The 15,648-nt window shown below is 36.1% G+C and overlaps 2 protein-coding genes across 2 annotated transcripts; both read left to right on the top strand.

Annotated features, from left to right (window-relative positions):
- Positions 1-1,542: 1,542 nt before the first annotated feature.
- LOC113567575 (extracellular calcium-sensing receptor-like) lies at positions 1,543-4,984 on the top strand. The gene is made up of 6 exons (XM_026995631.2): positions 1,543-1,757; positions 1,910-2,201; positions 2,388-3,179; positions 3,362-3,586; positions 3,689-3,812; positions 4,063-4,984. The coding sequence occupies exons 1-6, from the start codon at positions 1,543-1,545 to the stop codon at positions 4,968-4,970; spliced, it is 2,556 nt and encodes an 851-aa protein (XP_026851432.2). The 3' UTR covers positions 4,971-4,984.
- A 4,076-nt stretch (positions 4,985-9,060) lies between these two features.
- On the top strand, positions 9,061-12,552 carry LOC118241232 (extracellular calcium-sensing receptor-like). The gene is made up of 6 exons (XM_035525493.1): positions 9,061-9,275; positions 9,415-9,706; positions 9,983-10,774; positions 10,957-11,181; positions 11,284-11,407; positions 11,654-12,552. The coding sequence occupies exons 1-6, from the start codon at positions 9,061-9,063 to the stop codon at positions 12,550-12,552; spliced, it is 2,547 nt and encodes an 848-aa protein (XP_035381386.1).
- The last annotated feature ends 3,096 nt before the right edge of the window (positions 12,553-15,648 follow it).

Genomic DNA, 15,648 nt, shown 5'->3' on the forward strand with positions numbered 1-15,648 from the left:
CGGCGTTTTACGTTTTTGTTTTCTTCGTCCTTTTGTGCCTCTGGTCGTACCTCGTCATTTGTCGTATTTTGTGTCTCCTCGGCCTCCCTCCCAGTCTATTGTCGTTCTCAGTCTGTTGTGGATTCTGTTCCCACTTCTGCGTCGGTGCCTGGTTCTTGTTATGTTGGTTCTGCTCCTGTTCCTCCTGTTTTTGTGTCTGTTGGGTCTCCTGCTTCTGTGTCTTTGGTCTCTTCTGCTCCAGTGCCTACTCCTTGTTGTGTCCCATGTTTGGCTCCCGTTTCTGCCCTGTCTGTTCCTGTGTCTCATCTGGGTCCTCTCCCTGTTCCATGTCTTGCCCGTTCTGTTCCTGTTAGTGTCCCATCGTAGCCCTGTTTATGGTCTGTTCTGTTTGGTTTTAGTGTTTTGTGTGCCTTGTTTTTGTGCGCCCCAGTGTTGCGCGCTTTGGGGGGGGGGGATTCTGTCAGTTAGTCCCTCCTAGCTTCCCTGTTGTATGGTTTCCGTGTCTTGTGTGTTTTGGTTCTATTCCATAGTTTAGTGTTCTCCACCCCGCTTGTGGTTTTCCTCACCTGTTTCTCTTTTCTAGCCTTGTTAAGTTTATGTATTTAAACCCTGTCTTGTTTACTTTGTCTTGGCTGTTCATTGAATGAATGAATGTCTCTATTGATGTGTTTGGAAGCCCATACCCTTAAGTTTGTACTCTTTGCCTCCTCGTCTCTATGGTTATCCTAGCCTCTGTTATAGCCTGCTTCCCCGTTTGCCTTTGTGTGCTTTTGTTTCTTTGTTATGTATTTTCTATGTTGGCTCTATGACCCTGGACTACACTAACAACTCTGAATCTGGATTGACCCTAAATCTTGCTCTTCTGTGCACATGCACCTCCTTACCGCTCCTTACTCATCCACCTCCTTACTGCTCACCATTACAATAAGTAAGAACCTTTTAAAGTGAATTTAAGAAAATATGCAAAAACAGAGAACATGCCCTTAGATTATTCATGATACTGACCACAGAAACATTGCTTTCGAAGTTCTTTCCATAGATATCTGAATTTGAAAGGTCTTAAATGCAAATCCAACATTATACTTATAAGGATTTCATTAATTAGATAATTCACTTATGTCCTCAGAAGACATTTCCATCAGAGTTCTTATCAGGGTTTCTTTGAATACTCTTTCAAATTGAATGCAATTATCATTTTGTGCAATTACATATTTTTTAGAAAATAAACAGATTAACTCTTGTGTTTTTGTAATTTAGTTAAAATTTTAAAAAAGTATAAAGGACCATAAATTGTATATTTTTGTTTAAACAAACAATTCAAACATGAAACAAAAATAGTGAGTTATCTAAACTCCCAAAAGGCATTTTTGCATTTAAAAGTCTACCCTTCTCTGACTGCAGGGCACCAGTAACAGTTTACCATGGAGAATATGTCCTTTCAGCTGTATAAATAGCACATATCCTTCCTGTTCATCCAGCTGAAACAACAGACCTGCCAAACACCCTTAACCCATTGTTTCTACTCTGTAGATATATAGGTAGATGGAGCTTATTGTTGCTCTCTTGCATGTGGTAATGGCCATCATCAAATTTTCCAAGACCAATGGGACTGCTTGTGCCTTGCGAGGAGAATCTTCATACCCACAACTATCAAAGGATGGGAATATCATAGTCGGAGGGATTTTCCCCTTTCATAGCAAATGGGAGATCACAAACTTGTCCTATTCGATCACACCATCTCCAATAAGATGCATGAGGTAAGCAAAAAGAAAAATAATTATTTCAGACATTATTTTGTTATAAAATACTGTTATGAGCCACACATACTCAGAAGAGATTAATTTTAATTTTATTTTTTTTTAATTCTAAAATTATATCTTCTTATTTCTGTTTAATGTTTTCTAACAAGTCTTAATTTCAGAGCATTCCAGTATTCACAGTCCTTGATCTTTGCAATAGAGGAGATCAACAACAGTTCCTCTTTACTGCCTGGTGTCTCATTGGGCTACAAAATCTACGACACCTGTGGTTCTACAGCAGTGGGGGTCAGAATGGCCATGACACTTATGAATGGAAATGAAAACACAGTCTTGGATGAGCCCTGCACAAAGCCTGCACAAGTACAAGCCATAATAGGAGAGTCGTACTCATCAGTGTCCATGGCTGTTACGAAGACTATTGGACCTTTCAGCATTCCAATAGTAAGAACTCAAGCAATGTTATATTAATCAACATTATGACTATAAGCACTGCATTTCAAGCATAGATGCACCTGAAAAAGGCAGCTGCAAGGTCATTTAATAAGTGACTTATAATTGAATGTTTTGATAATACCACTAGTACACAAAGAATTATTACTGAAGATAACTGTGTGAATCTGAATTTAGATCAGCCACTATGCCACCTGTGAGTGTCTCAGTGACAAACGGAAATATCCCTCATTTCTACGCACTATTCCCAGTGATTACTACCAGAGCAGAGCACTGGCAGAAATGGTCAGGCACTTTGGCTGGACCTGGGTGGGAGCAATAAGAAGTGATGATGACTATGGCAATAATGGGATGGCTGCATTCACTACAGTTGCAGAGCAGTTGGGCATATGCTTAGAATATTCCCTTCCATTTTTTAAAACATACTCTAGGGAAAAAGTTCTGAGAATTATTGAGCAGATCCAAAGCTCCACTTCTCAAGTGATACTGGGATTTCTTGACAACTTTGACTTACAGATTTTGATAAGTGTATTTCTTGAGCACAATATCACTGGATACCAGTGGGTGGGAACTGAGGCCTGGATATCTGATACACAACTGGCTACAATGGACAAGCACAAAATATTGCAAGGAGCCATAGGGCTGGCTATCCCCAAAACTGAGGTGACAGGTCTGAAAGAGTTCATTTTGGATATAAACCCACTGAAATCTGCAGGCAAGGCCATTTTTATAAAATTCTGGGAAGCTTTGTTTAATTGTAGATACATAAAACAGAATGAAACCAATGATTTGCCAGTGTGCACAGGTGAAGAGAAACTTTCAGAGATTGAAAACACCTTCACTGACATGAACCTGATGCCAATTTTCAATAATGTGTATAAAGGGGTTTATGCTATTGGCCATGCTCTACATGACCTTCTGGGCTGTAAAGAAACATGTCCAACAAACAAGCAGCCTGATCCTGTTACAGTGAGTTAAAAGCCTCTTAAAGCACAAACGTAACACTTAAGCTTTGGCACTTCTTAGGCGGTAACACTATTTCAAGTACTAACTTAAGTAACAAGCCAAACATATGTATTTAACTTTAATGCAAAATTACTTTTTAAATAATAATACTTTTAATAACCTATAATGTTTACATATGTTGTTAGTTTCTAGAACACCTCAAAACAGTGCATTTCAAAACCAAAATGGGTGAAGAAGTTTATTTTGATGAAAATGGTGACCCTGCTGCAAGATATGAGATAATAAATTGGCAAACAAGTAAAGATGAGCTTGTATTTGTCACTGTTGGACTTTATGATTCCACTTTCTCTGCTCACAATCGATTAGCAGTAAATGTGGCCTCTGTTCTATGGGCACAAAATACCAATCAGGTGATTCCTCATTAAGTGTCAGTTTTTACAGCTGTGCATTTATTACTAGCAAATCATGCATTATATAATATTTAGGCACTTAAATATTTTCCTTGATTATAGGTCCCCATATCTGTGTGTAGTGAAAACTGCCCTCCAGGCACCAGGAAGGCTGTGCAGAAAGGAAAGCCTGTGTGCTGCTTTGACTGTATTCCATGTGCAGAAGGAGAGATCAGTAATATAACAGGTAAATAATTGCTGCGAAAAAGGTAACTAAACATAAAATATTTTCAGTACTGTTAAAATAAATTTTCTTGTGATAATTAAGTATCAACTTCTCAAAGGTCAAACATTTTTCTGTTTGTTTTAAGGAATATATGGAGGTAGATTCTTGTAACAACAACAAAGTACCATAAATCATCTTATACTTCTGAAAACTTTCTCAGTGTATCTGATTTCTCTCTTTTTTGCTGTATTCTTCTCTTCCTTCATCACAGATTCTATAAAATGTGAACAATGCTATCAAGACTACTGGTCAAATACACAGAGGGATGAATGCATAAAAAAAGAAACTGAATACCTGTCCTATGAGGAAACAATGGGATCTTTGCTAACAGTTTTATCTATTATGGGTGCATTTATGACAATTGTAATAGGAGTCATATTCTTTAGATATAAAAATACTCCAATAGTCAAAGCCAACAACTCAGAGCTCAGCTTCCTGTTGCTCTTCTCTCTGACTCTTTGTTTCCTCTGTTCACTTACTTTCATTGGTCGACCATCTGAGTGGTCCTGTATGCTGCGTCACACAGCGTTTGGGATCACCTTCGTCCTCTGTATCTCCTGTGTTCTGGGGAAAACAATAGTGGTGTTAATGGCCTTCAGGGCTACACTTCCAGGCAGTAATGTCATGAAATGGTTTGGGCTTCCACAGCAGAGGCTCAGTGTTCTTGCATTCACTTTCATACAAGTCCTTATTTGTGTGCTTTGGCTAACAATTTCACCTCCTTTTCCCTTCAAAAATCTGAAGCTCTACAAAGAAAAGGTTATTTTAGAATGTAATGTGGGTTCAATCATAAGTTTCTGGGCTGTACTGGGTTACATAGGATTCCTGGCTCTCTTGTGTTTTGTTTTGGCTTTTCTAGCACGGAAGTTGCCTGATAACTTTAATGAAGCCAAATTCATCACATTCAGCATGCTCATATTCTGTGCAGTTTGGATCACCTTTATTCCAGCTTACGTCAGCTCTCCTGGAAAATTCACTGTAGCTGTGGAGATATTTGCTATTCTTGCCTCAAGTTTTGGTTTGTTATTCTGTATATTTCTTCCAAAGTGTTACATAATCATACTGAAACCAGAGAAGAACAATAAAAAGCAACTAATGGGTAAAGTACCGATTAAGTGAGGTAATAGTTTATGTTCTAGCTAATTATTAATTGGACATTTTATAAAGCATATCCAGCACGACTTTAATCTTTACTGTTCAATAATTTAGAGTAATTTTACATTTTAAAATGGTAATCTATGTTTTTAACTTCTAAAAAAATCAACAAATGCAGGCCATTTAGGCCTTAAGTTTTGGTTCTCTATTATACAGATGATGGACAGGATATTTTCAAAAACTTTTTGTCAAGTTCTGTATTTCTGTGTTCTAAAATCTATTCAAATAAAATGTTTTGCAATGTAAATGGACTGTCAAAATTGATTAACTAGTCCTTTTCCCCTATATTCATTACATGTCATGGTGTTGTCCCCCTACCAACAATTACTGGCATTCAGCGGTGGTGAACACATGGACTTTGTTTATGTTTCTCTTGTGTTTACACATGTCAATGCTCCGTTTGTCCACACCTCCCTCAGTGGTGTGTTGTCTATCAGGAACAACACCAGCTGAGAGATATTATGTCATTATATTGTATTTTATTTAAGACTGTTTAGGTCATATGAGCATTTGTCGATCATTAACGTTATACTGGCTTCTTTTGTTGTAGGTAGCACACTATGTTAATTTTCATTATTTTCATTAATTGTTTCAGTTGTTCTCTTTCTTTTTGTCTGCTTGTTCTTTGTCCATGACACATTTAATAATAGAAGAGTCACATAGCTTGTAACAAAACAATGTATAGTTTCTCATTTAAAACTAATATATAGCATCAGTTTAAAGCAGGACAAAAGTATGACCTGTTCCAGTCAAGAGGAAAAAAATATCTGCTAAAATATAGTGTCCTTCTGCTGTAGTAAATCACTGTGTAAAGCTTGGAATATTCATTCAAAAGTTGGGTCGGATTTGATGGAAATTTTTCTGAACATGTCAGATGTCTTATAATTATGAGATGTTGTTTCTGGTATGAAGTGAGTTGGCTGAGCCCTATGTGAAGCTCTAATGGTTTAGCACATTTACACTTATGGTAATTAGCAGATGCTCTTATCCAGAGTGAATTACAAAAGTTCTTTGTCATTTACTCATAGAATACTTCCTAGCCAGTACAGTAGGTTAGAATCCAATATACCAAAGATCTAGAATACTGTAGAAATACAAAGATCAATGTTGATATCTCGAAGTACAAAATACATAAGCTCTATCTTAGACATTGATAAGTGCAATAAACAATAAGTACAATAATTTGTTAGTCAACATCCGTGTAATAAACAATACCCGACAACAAGTAATAGTTTCAGTTAGTCAACATAGAAGAAGGGTCAGTATAAATCTCTCTCACACACACACACACACACACACACACACACACACACACACACACACACACACACACACACACACACACACAATGGATAAATCAATGCATAATACAGGTTAAGTAGTACAGATTTTGGCAGAAGAAATTTAACTCTTCTAATAACACCAATATTTTTGCTTTTTTGTTGGAAATTAATGTGCTCTTTCCAGCAGAGTTTATCATCTATGAGCATGCCAAAAAAATTGGTACATTAGACATACATTATTGTATGACAGGATATACAGACTGGTGGAGGTATATAATTGCCTTTTTAGAATTTTGGGATTGAACATCATGTGTGTACCTTTTAATAATGAAGGACAGTTTGTTTGTTTTGAACCTTAGATCAGTGTTGGATAATTCAGTAAAGATGTAATTGATTTATGGTGGTCTTTATCAGATAAAAATATTGTTGTCATCAGTAAACAAGATAACCATTCTTTGCTGCCAAATAAAGACAATTAACGTATATTAAAAACAATATTGGTCCCTGTATTGATCCCACATTTTATGATGGAATACCACATTTTATGATAATGAAGCTAGATCAAGAGTTTTGCATTGACACACAATATTTTCTATATGATAAATACATTTGGAACCATTCTAGATCCACGTCTTTAATGCCATAATACTGTAGCATCTGTCCAAGAACACTGTTGTTAACTGTATCAAATACTTTACCTAGGTCAATAAAGAGTCTATATTCTAATAGTTATTTCATTATTACCAAGCACACAGAAAATCTTCTGAGTTAACTGGACCAAAACCTTGGAGGTAGAATGATTTTCCCAGAAAGCATATCACGCACAGATAGCAAATTGAATGTATTAACATGGTTGGTGAGCTCATTGTACGCATCTCTTTAGAAAGTCTGTGGAAATACAAAGAAAAAAATATAGGTCTGTAAATTAGAAAATACTGTGAGGTCATCAATTTTATATAATGGGATAACTGTTGCCCATTTCAGTTAATCAGATAATACATCAGAGAGTAATGACTGGTTAATGAAGTGTTCTGATATTGATGTGAGACATTTGTAATACCACTGTGTGGAAATCATCCACACCAGCAAAACTGTCCTGACCTTGATTACAAAATCATTCAGTTCCATTCAAATTTGAAGTCATGAAATGAGACAATCAGAAGGGTCCCAGCAATAAAGTCACCACCAGGTATGTTGAACCCTATACCATTAAAGAAAGAATAAATTAAGTCACCTAACAGGTCAACCTACCTGTGGGTAGCCAGGTGTCTTCCATCTTTTATGTGTCACTCCTTAAGCCTGTCATTGCATGTCCACTGAACAAAGCCAGCTTGCCTTTCAGTGCTCTGCTTCCATGGGATATCAAGGGGCTGCCAGCCTACATGAGATACATGCTGTTGGATTTTGCTGTTGAGGTTTGTAAAATCTGGTGAACTGGAAGCGGTACAGGCCCACGGAGAAAAGTTGGGTGCCAGCCAGTTGGATCTTAGACCCTGAGTTTATATTGTCACTGTCAGATTGATCAATCACTCTTATAGCTAAAGTTTAACATAGTACTTGGTAAATACATGTTTTATTTTCAAACATATATGCATTTGAAAGGTCTCAAATGCAAATCCAAATTTATACTGAGAAGGATATGATTAACAATTCCCTAAACCTATGATGGTGCAGCTTTAATTCAAAGTGTAATGTTGTATGTACAACTCATTAGAGTAGCATAGCTTGAAAAAAAATAACTCAGGCTTTCATACTTGAACAGTGTTGGATACGTGAAATGTTAATTGGGTAATTAAGTGATTTGTTTTTATCCTCTCTCCAGTTAATTTATGGATTTAAAACAACACTGACATAGTATTTATTCAGATATAAGCATTTACTTGTTGTCTGTGTAATGTTAAGAACCCCAAGAACAACCATCATGGCACAGCCATGCCCACTCGCACACCCCCCCAATCTGACTCACCAGAATTCTAGTGCACACCTGATTACTATTCCCCTCATTACCTACCCCTTTATAAGCTTCTCCTCCTCGCATACTAGTCGCAAAGTATTGCTCCTATGTGGCGTACCGAGCATTTCCTCATCCTGTGTGCTTTCCCGGTTATTGACTCCTGCTTGCTTATTAGACCTCGTCTCCTGCCTGACCCTCGGACACCTCCTGAACGGTACCTGTGCATCGACCTCGGACCGACCTGACCACGCTTACCTGTCTTACTGCACGTAATAATTTGGTTGCTAAAATAAAACCTCTGCAACTGGATGTTCTTCTACGTGTGTGCATTCATTACAGGTACATAGATTATCCATAACTACACACAACAAACTATGTTGTCAATATAAAAAATTGTAACCATTGATAATGTAAATCCAACATGAACTGATAAGGATATGATGAACAGTAGATAATTTACTTATGTCCTCAGAAGACTTTCCATCACAGAGTTCTTACCAAGTTTTTTCAATTTAAATGTAATTATCATTTTATGCAATTACATATTTTCACCAGAATGGTCACCAACTCCATAAAACTATCATCTTGCAGCTTTAATTCAAAGTGTAACATTTTAGGTACAATTAATTGCAGCAGCATTACTTGCATTTAAACGTCTACCCTCCTCTGATGGCAGGGCACCAGTAACAGTTTACCATAGAGAATATGCCCTTCTACCCATATAAATAGCACAAATCCTTCCTGTTCAACCAACTGAAACAACACACCTGCCAAACGCTCTTAACCCATTATTTCTATTCTTCAGCTATATAGGTGGATGGAGACTGTTTTTGCTTTTGTACATGTGGTAATGGCTATAATCAAATTTTCCAAAGCTAATGAGACTGCTTGTGCCTTGCGAGGAGAGTCTGTATACCCACAACTATCAAAGGATGGCCATATCATAGTTGCAGGGATTTTCCCCTTTCATAGCAAATGGGAGAACACAAACTTGTCGTATTCAGTCACACCATCTCCATTAAAGTGCATGAGGTAAGCAAAATGAGAAAATAATTATTTCAGACTTTATTTTTATTAAATACTGTCATGAACCATGCATAATTGCAGAGATTTAATTTTAAGATTTCATCCTAAAATGATATCTTATTTCTCTTTAATGTTTTCTAACAAGTCTTAATTTCAGAGCCTTCCAGTATTCACAGTCCTTGATCTTTGCAGTAGAGGAGATCAACAACAGTTCCTCTTTACTGCCTGGTGTCTCATTGGGCTACAAAATCTACGACACCTGTGGTTCTACAGCAATGGGGGTCAGAATGGCCATGGCACTTATGAATGGAAATGAAAACTCAGTCTTGGGTGAGCCCTGCACAAAGCCTGCACAAGTACAAGCCATAATAGGGGAGTCGTACTCATCAGTGTCCATGGCCGTTACGAAGACTATTGGACCTTTCAGCATTCCATTAGTAAGAACTATTATTATTAGTAAGAACTATTATAAATCAGCATGAATGCAGCTATTTAAAAGGTTATGAGAACAAAAGATAAGAAATAACTGATTTACATGTATATATGCTGTTAAGGCAGTTGACATTTTGTGCACATGTTCATGACTGAACATATTTTATATGCATTTTGATAGAAATGTTATGTGATGTTATAAAAGTTGATAGATAGTAAACAAAAAGTCATCATTAATCATAATGCCTGAGATACCACAGTGAATGTGTTTTTTTTTAAAGATCAGTCACTATTCCACATGTGAATGTCTCAGTGACAAAAGGAAATATCCCTCATTTCTGCGCACTATTCCCAGTGATTACCACCAGAGCAGAGCACTGGCAGAAATGGTCAGGCACTTTGGCTGGACCTGGGTGGGAGCAATAAGAAGTGATGATGACTATGGCAATAATGGGATGGCTGCATTCACTACAGTTGCAGAGCAGTTGGGCATATGCTTAGAATATTCCCTTCCATTTTTTAGGACATATTCTCATGGGAAAGTTTTGAGAATCATTGAACAGATCAAAATCTCCACTTCTCGTGTGATAGTGGGGTTTCTGGACACCTGGGACTTAGCGGTTTTGTTGGATTTATTTTTGGAACACAATATAACTGGATACCAGTGGGTGGGAACAGAGGCCTGGATCTTTGACCCAGAATTGGCATCAATAGATAAGCACAAGATGTTGCAAGGAGCCATAGGGCTGTCTATCGTCAAATCTGAGGTGACAGGTTTGAAGGAGTTTATTCTGAATATAAATCCACTGAAAACAGCAGGAAGTGCCATTTTTACAAAATTCTGGGAAGCTTTGTTTAATTGTAGATATACAAAGCAGAATGATGCCAATGATTTGCCAGTGTGCACAGGTGAAGAGAAACTTTCAGAGACTGAAAACCCCTTCACTGACATGAACCTGATGCCAATTTTCAATAATGTGTATAAAGGGGTTTATGCTATTGCCCATGCCCTACATGACCTTCTGGGCTGTAAAGAAACATGTCCAACAAACAAGCAGCCTGATCCTGTTACAGTGAGTTAAAAGCCTCTTAAAGCACAAACGTAACACTTAAGCTTTGGCACTTCTTAGGCGGTAACACTATTTCAAGTACTAACTTAAGTAACAAGCCAAACATATGTATTTAACTTTAATGCAAAATGACTTTTTAAATAATAATACTTTTAATAACCTATAACGTTTACATATGTTGTTAGTTTCTAGAACACCTCAAAACAGTACATTTCAAAACCAAAATAGGTGAAGAAGTTTATTTTGATGAAAATGGTGACCCTGCTGCAAGATATGAGATAATAAATTGGCAAACAAGTAAAGATGAGTTTGTATTTGTCACTGTTGGACTTTATGATTCCACTTTCTCTGCTCACAATCGATTAGCAGTAAATATGGCCTCTGTTCTATGGGCACAAAATACCAATCAGGTGATTCCTCATTAAGTGTCAGTTTTTACAGCTGTGCATTTATTACTAGCAAATAATGCATTGTATAATATTTAGGCACTTAAATATTTTCCTTGATTATAGGTCCCCATATCTGTGTGCAGTGAAAACTGCCCTCCAGGCACCAGGAAGGCTGTGCAGAAAGGAAAGCCTGTGTGCTGCTTTGACTGTGTTCCATGTGCAGAAGGAGAGATCAGTAATATAACAGGTAAATAATTGCTGCAAAAAAGGTAACTAAACATAAAATATTTTCAGTATTGTTAAAATAAATTTTCTTGTGATAATTAAGTATCAACTTCTCAAAGGTCATTTTCCTGTTTGTTTTAAGGAATATATGGAGGTAGATTCTTGTAACAACAACAAAGTACCATAAATCATCTTATACTTCTGAAAACTTTCTCAATGTATCTGAATTCTCTCTTTTTTGCTGTATTCTTCTCTTCCTTCATCACAGATTCTATAAAATGTGAACAATGCTATCAAGACTACTGGTCAAATACACAGAGGGATGAATGCATAAAAAAAGAAACTGAATACCTGTCCTATGAGGAAACAATGGGATCTTTGCTAACAGTTTTATCTATTATGGGTGCATTTATGACAATTGTAATAGGAGTCATATTCTTTAGATATAAAAATACTCCAATAGTCAAAGCCAACAACTCAGAGCTCAGCTTCCTGCTGCTCTTCTCTCTGACTCTTTGTTTCCTCTGTTCACTTACTTTCATTGGTCAGCCCTCTGAGTGGTCCTGTATGCTGCGTCACACAGCGTTTGGTATCACCTTCGTCCTCTGCATCTCCTGTGTTCTGGGGAAAACATTAGTGGTGTTAATGGCCTTCAGGGCTACACTTCCAGGCAGTAATGTCATGAAATGGTTTGGGCTTCCACAGCAGAGGCTCAGTGTTCTTGCATTCACTTTCATACAAGTCCTTATTTGTGTGCTTTGGCTAACAATTTCACCTCCTTTTCCCTTCAAAAATCTGAAGCTCTACAAAGAAAAGGTTATTTTAGAATGTAATGTGGGTTCAATCATAAGTTTCTGGGCTGTACTGGGTTACATAGGATTCCTGGCTCTCTTGTGTTTTGTTTTGGCTTTTCTAGCACGGAAGTTGCCTGATAACTTTAATGAAGCCAAATTCATCACATTCAGCATGCTCATATTCTGTGCAGTTTGGATCACCTTTATTCCAGCTTACATCAGCTCTCCTGGAAAATTCACTGTAGCTGTGGAGATATTTGCTATTCTTGCCTCAAGTTTTGGTTTGTTATTCTGTATATTTCTTCCAAAGTGTTACATAATCGTACTGAAACCAGAAAAGAACACAAAAAAACAACTTATGGGTAAAATATAGACCAAGTAAGATAATCATTTACATATAATTAATTTGGCACCACATAAAAATCTTTATAACATCTTAAGAATTAGTGTTTAATATTTAATAAACTAAATTAAATCCTAAAAGTTTAATCTATGTTTTAAACTCATTCAAAATATTCTAGTGCTACTGCCTATTTAGGCCTTAATTGTACATTTTCTGTTCTGTTCTCCAGTCCAAAGGCAGGGTATTTATAAACTTTGTAAAATTATTGATTATTGACCTACTCTTTGTTTCACTGTTTCAAAGGTCCTTTAATTAAAATGTTTTGCAGTGTAAAGTGACTTTACAATATTTGGTCATTGTCTTTTTTTTCACCACATTCCTCCCATTTAACAATCTTAGAGCCACTTAGCAAGCAACAATGTAATATCTCTTTATTCATGTAAACACAATATATAGTATAGCATCTGAGAAATTTCTGCTTGAAGAAGAGATTTTTTATTTAACAGTGTACTTTTCAAATTACTTGCATACAGAACAAGCAGAAAAGAAAACTTTTAGTACCATACAATAGAAAACAATGTATGAATGTGATTATCATTATTTTGTCATAAAGTGTAGTTCACATGAGATGAAGAATAAAATTGCCATGAATTTATACTACATACAGTTGGCCCCCACATGATGACAAAGGTTAAATTTTTATAGAATCTCTCATACATCCAGGCCACTGGGTGTCAGTATAATGGATATTTCATAAAGTTAAAAAGAAGCAAAGATATTTTTTCTCCTTTAACTTATAGAGAAAATGGAGAGGAAGATAAGTGAAAATGAAGCGTAGCATGAAAATGGTAAATGCTACTAACAGAGTAAAACTAAAAGAGAGCACAATCAAAATACACACACACTAGGTATGGATGATAATGTAAATTTATATAAACGATTATCTCAATAAACAATATTATTGTGTTAAAAATTCATTTACTAAGTAATTCTTATTGCTCCCACCCAGGTCTATGTGAGCGTTACAGGGCCTTTCACCTGTTTCAGTGTTCATTACCTATGTAATTAATCTGCTGCATCAGAGGTAAAGGAGAATGATAACAGTGAATCTCAATTCTGGAAAAAAACAAAATTAGGAAGAAATAATAATAATAAAATCTGTTTCTGATGCATGTATATTACCTTAGTAGCTATAATTAGTCTATAAAAAAGTCTTTAACAATCCAGAATGGTTTACTTGTACATCATCCTTAACAAATTAAGGCTAATGTTAGATTTTAACCCTCCGAAGTCTAATGACATTTTCTCTGTTTGTACATATTTTATTAAATTCACTTTAAAGGTTATTATTTATAGCATGATACCCATATGTTTCATATCAAAATGTTCAGACCAATCTCAGCTCTCTTCCTAATGAGGTACTATTTGACCTAGAGAACTGCATAAAGAAATATGGCCATAAAGCAGAAATGTGAGGTCCAACTTTAGAAATATATCATATTTCATATGTATCATATTTAATATTTAATACAAATCATATTTCATATTTTATACTAGCTTACTTTCACACACACACACTTTACTATTGGATGGACAATTTTGACAAACAAAAGTCATGACAAGTGTATTAGAAATAAATTTCATGATTTTTGGACAGTAGCAGCATTTAGCTTGCTAGATAGCTTGCTAGCTATCTAAATCTACTATTGTAGCAATATTGTAAAATAATAGTCATTTACCCATCGATCTCTTTTATTTTTGTATTCTTCATCAAAGGTTACCTCTATTACCTTCATCACTACTCTCAAAAGTTGCTGGAACTTTAGCAGCTGTATACATGTTTCACAAAATGTCCACTGAACTTGGAAGGAACACACGAATCAGACGGTGAGAAGAAGTGTATTTAACCTTTATATCTAAACTCTTGTAGCCTCTTATTCTTACTATCTAAACATTTTTTAAAGGGCAAGTTGCACAGATTCAGGAAATGTTTGAAAAATATTTCTATGCTATCTTATTGCAAATATATTAATAAAAACTGTGAAACATCGATTTAAAAAAAGTGCCGGTGCATGTATCAACCACCAAGGGTTAAACAGTAAGCAATAAATAACAAACTATTAACAAAAACATTCTGTTGGCTCGCTAAAATATGCTAAAAATGAACAATTACAAATACAAGTAGTATTCGCAAAAATTCGCAATTTTTGCACATTTGGTAGCAAAATTACGTTTTTTTCACTACCATGTGCCAGCACACTTAGGCATTCTTTGCAAGGAAAGACAAGCATGTTAACCTTGTCAGGTTTAACATGAGAGTGTGAAGAGGTAACAACATTTCCAACTGTGCTAAAAACATGCTTGAATGGTGTACTTGTTGCTAATCCTCTTCTTGTCTAATGGACACACTGGACCTGTTCAAGCTCCATTGTGACAATTTCAGTATGTATTTCAGCTTTTTCCTGCTGCAATTAATCTTCAATTGAGAGTTCACCATGAATCAGGGGTCCAAGAAATGTTGTAATGCACATCAATCTTTTGGTTGACTCACAGTCGTATTTGGACTTCAGTTCCTGTTCCTGTCCTTCATTAGTGGTACATCTGTTTCCAGTACACTTAATATTTTGCTTATCAGAAGCTGAAGCGTTAGAAAAAGTGATGATACAGTGACATAATCCTTTCCTGACAAAATATCATTGAATAATGAAAATATCATTGCAACTGGCTTAAGAGCCTTCTTCATTGCTTCCAGGATATCAAGGTCCTGCCAGGTCACTGGTTGTGCACATCACTCAACAGCTAGAATGCATTCAATTGCTTGAGCCTGCTCAATTATTCTCTCAATCTTTTTTTGTTTAGAGCCCCAGCACATTCCACAATCCTGTTTTACTACAAAAAAATGGTGAAAACACATATTAATTATTTATTAAATAAATAAGCAAATAATTGTTTTATATAAGAACACTTGATCTCGTTGAAGGTAACCTTTAGGAAGAAACAAGGTAACATTTATTAAGAAAAATGAGGCCTATGGCACTCCATCTTCCTGATGTTGATCATATCTACAGTACAAACAATTGCTTTGGCATGTGGATACCACCTTACACGTAATACTATCACCTGAGA

Source organism: Electrophorus electricus, chromosome 4 (assembly GCF_013358815.1).
Source record: "Electrophorus electricus isolate fEleEle1 chromosome 4, fEleEle1.pri, whole genome shotgun sequence".
NCBI classification, from domain to species: Eukaryota; Metazoa; Chordata; class Actinopteri; order Gymnotiformes; family Gymnotidae; genus Electrophorus; species Electrophorus electricus.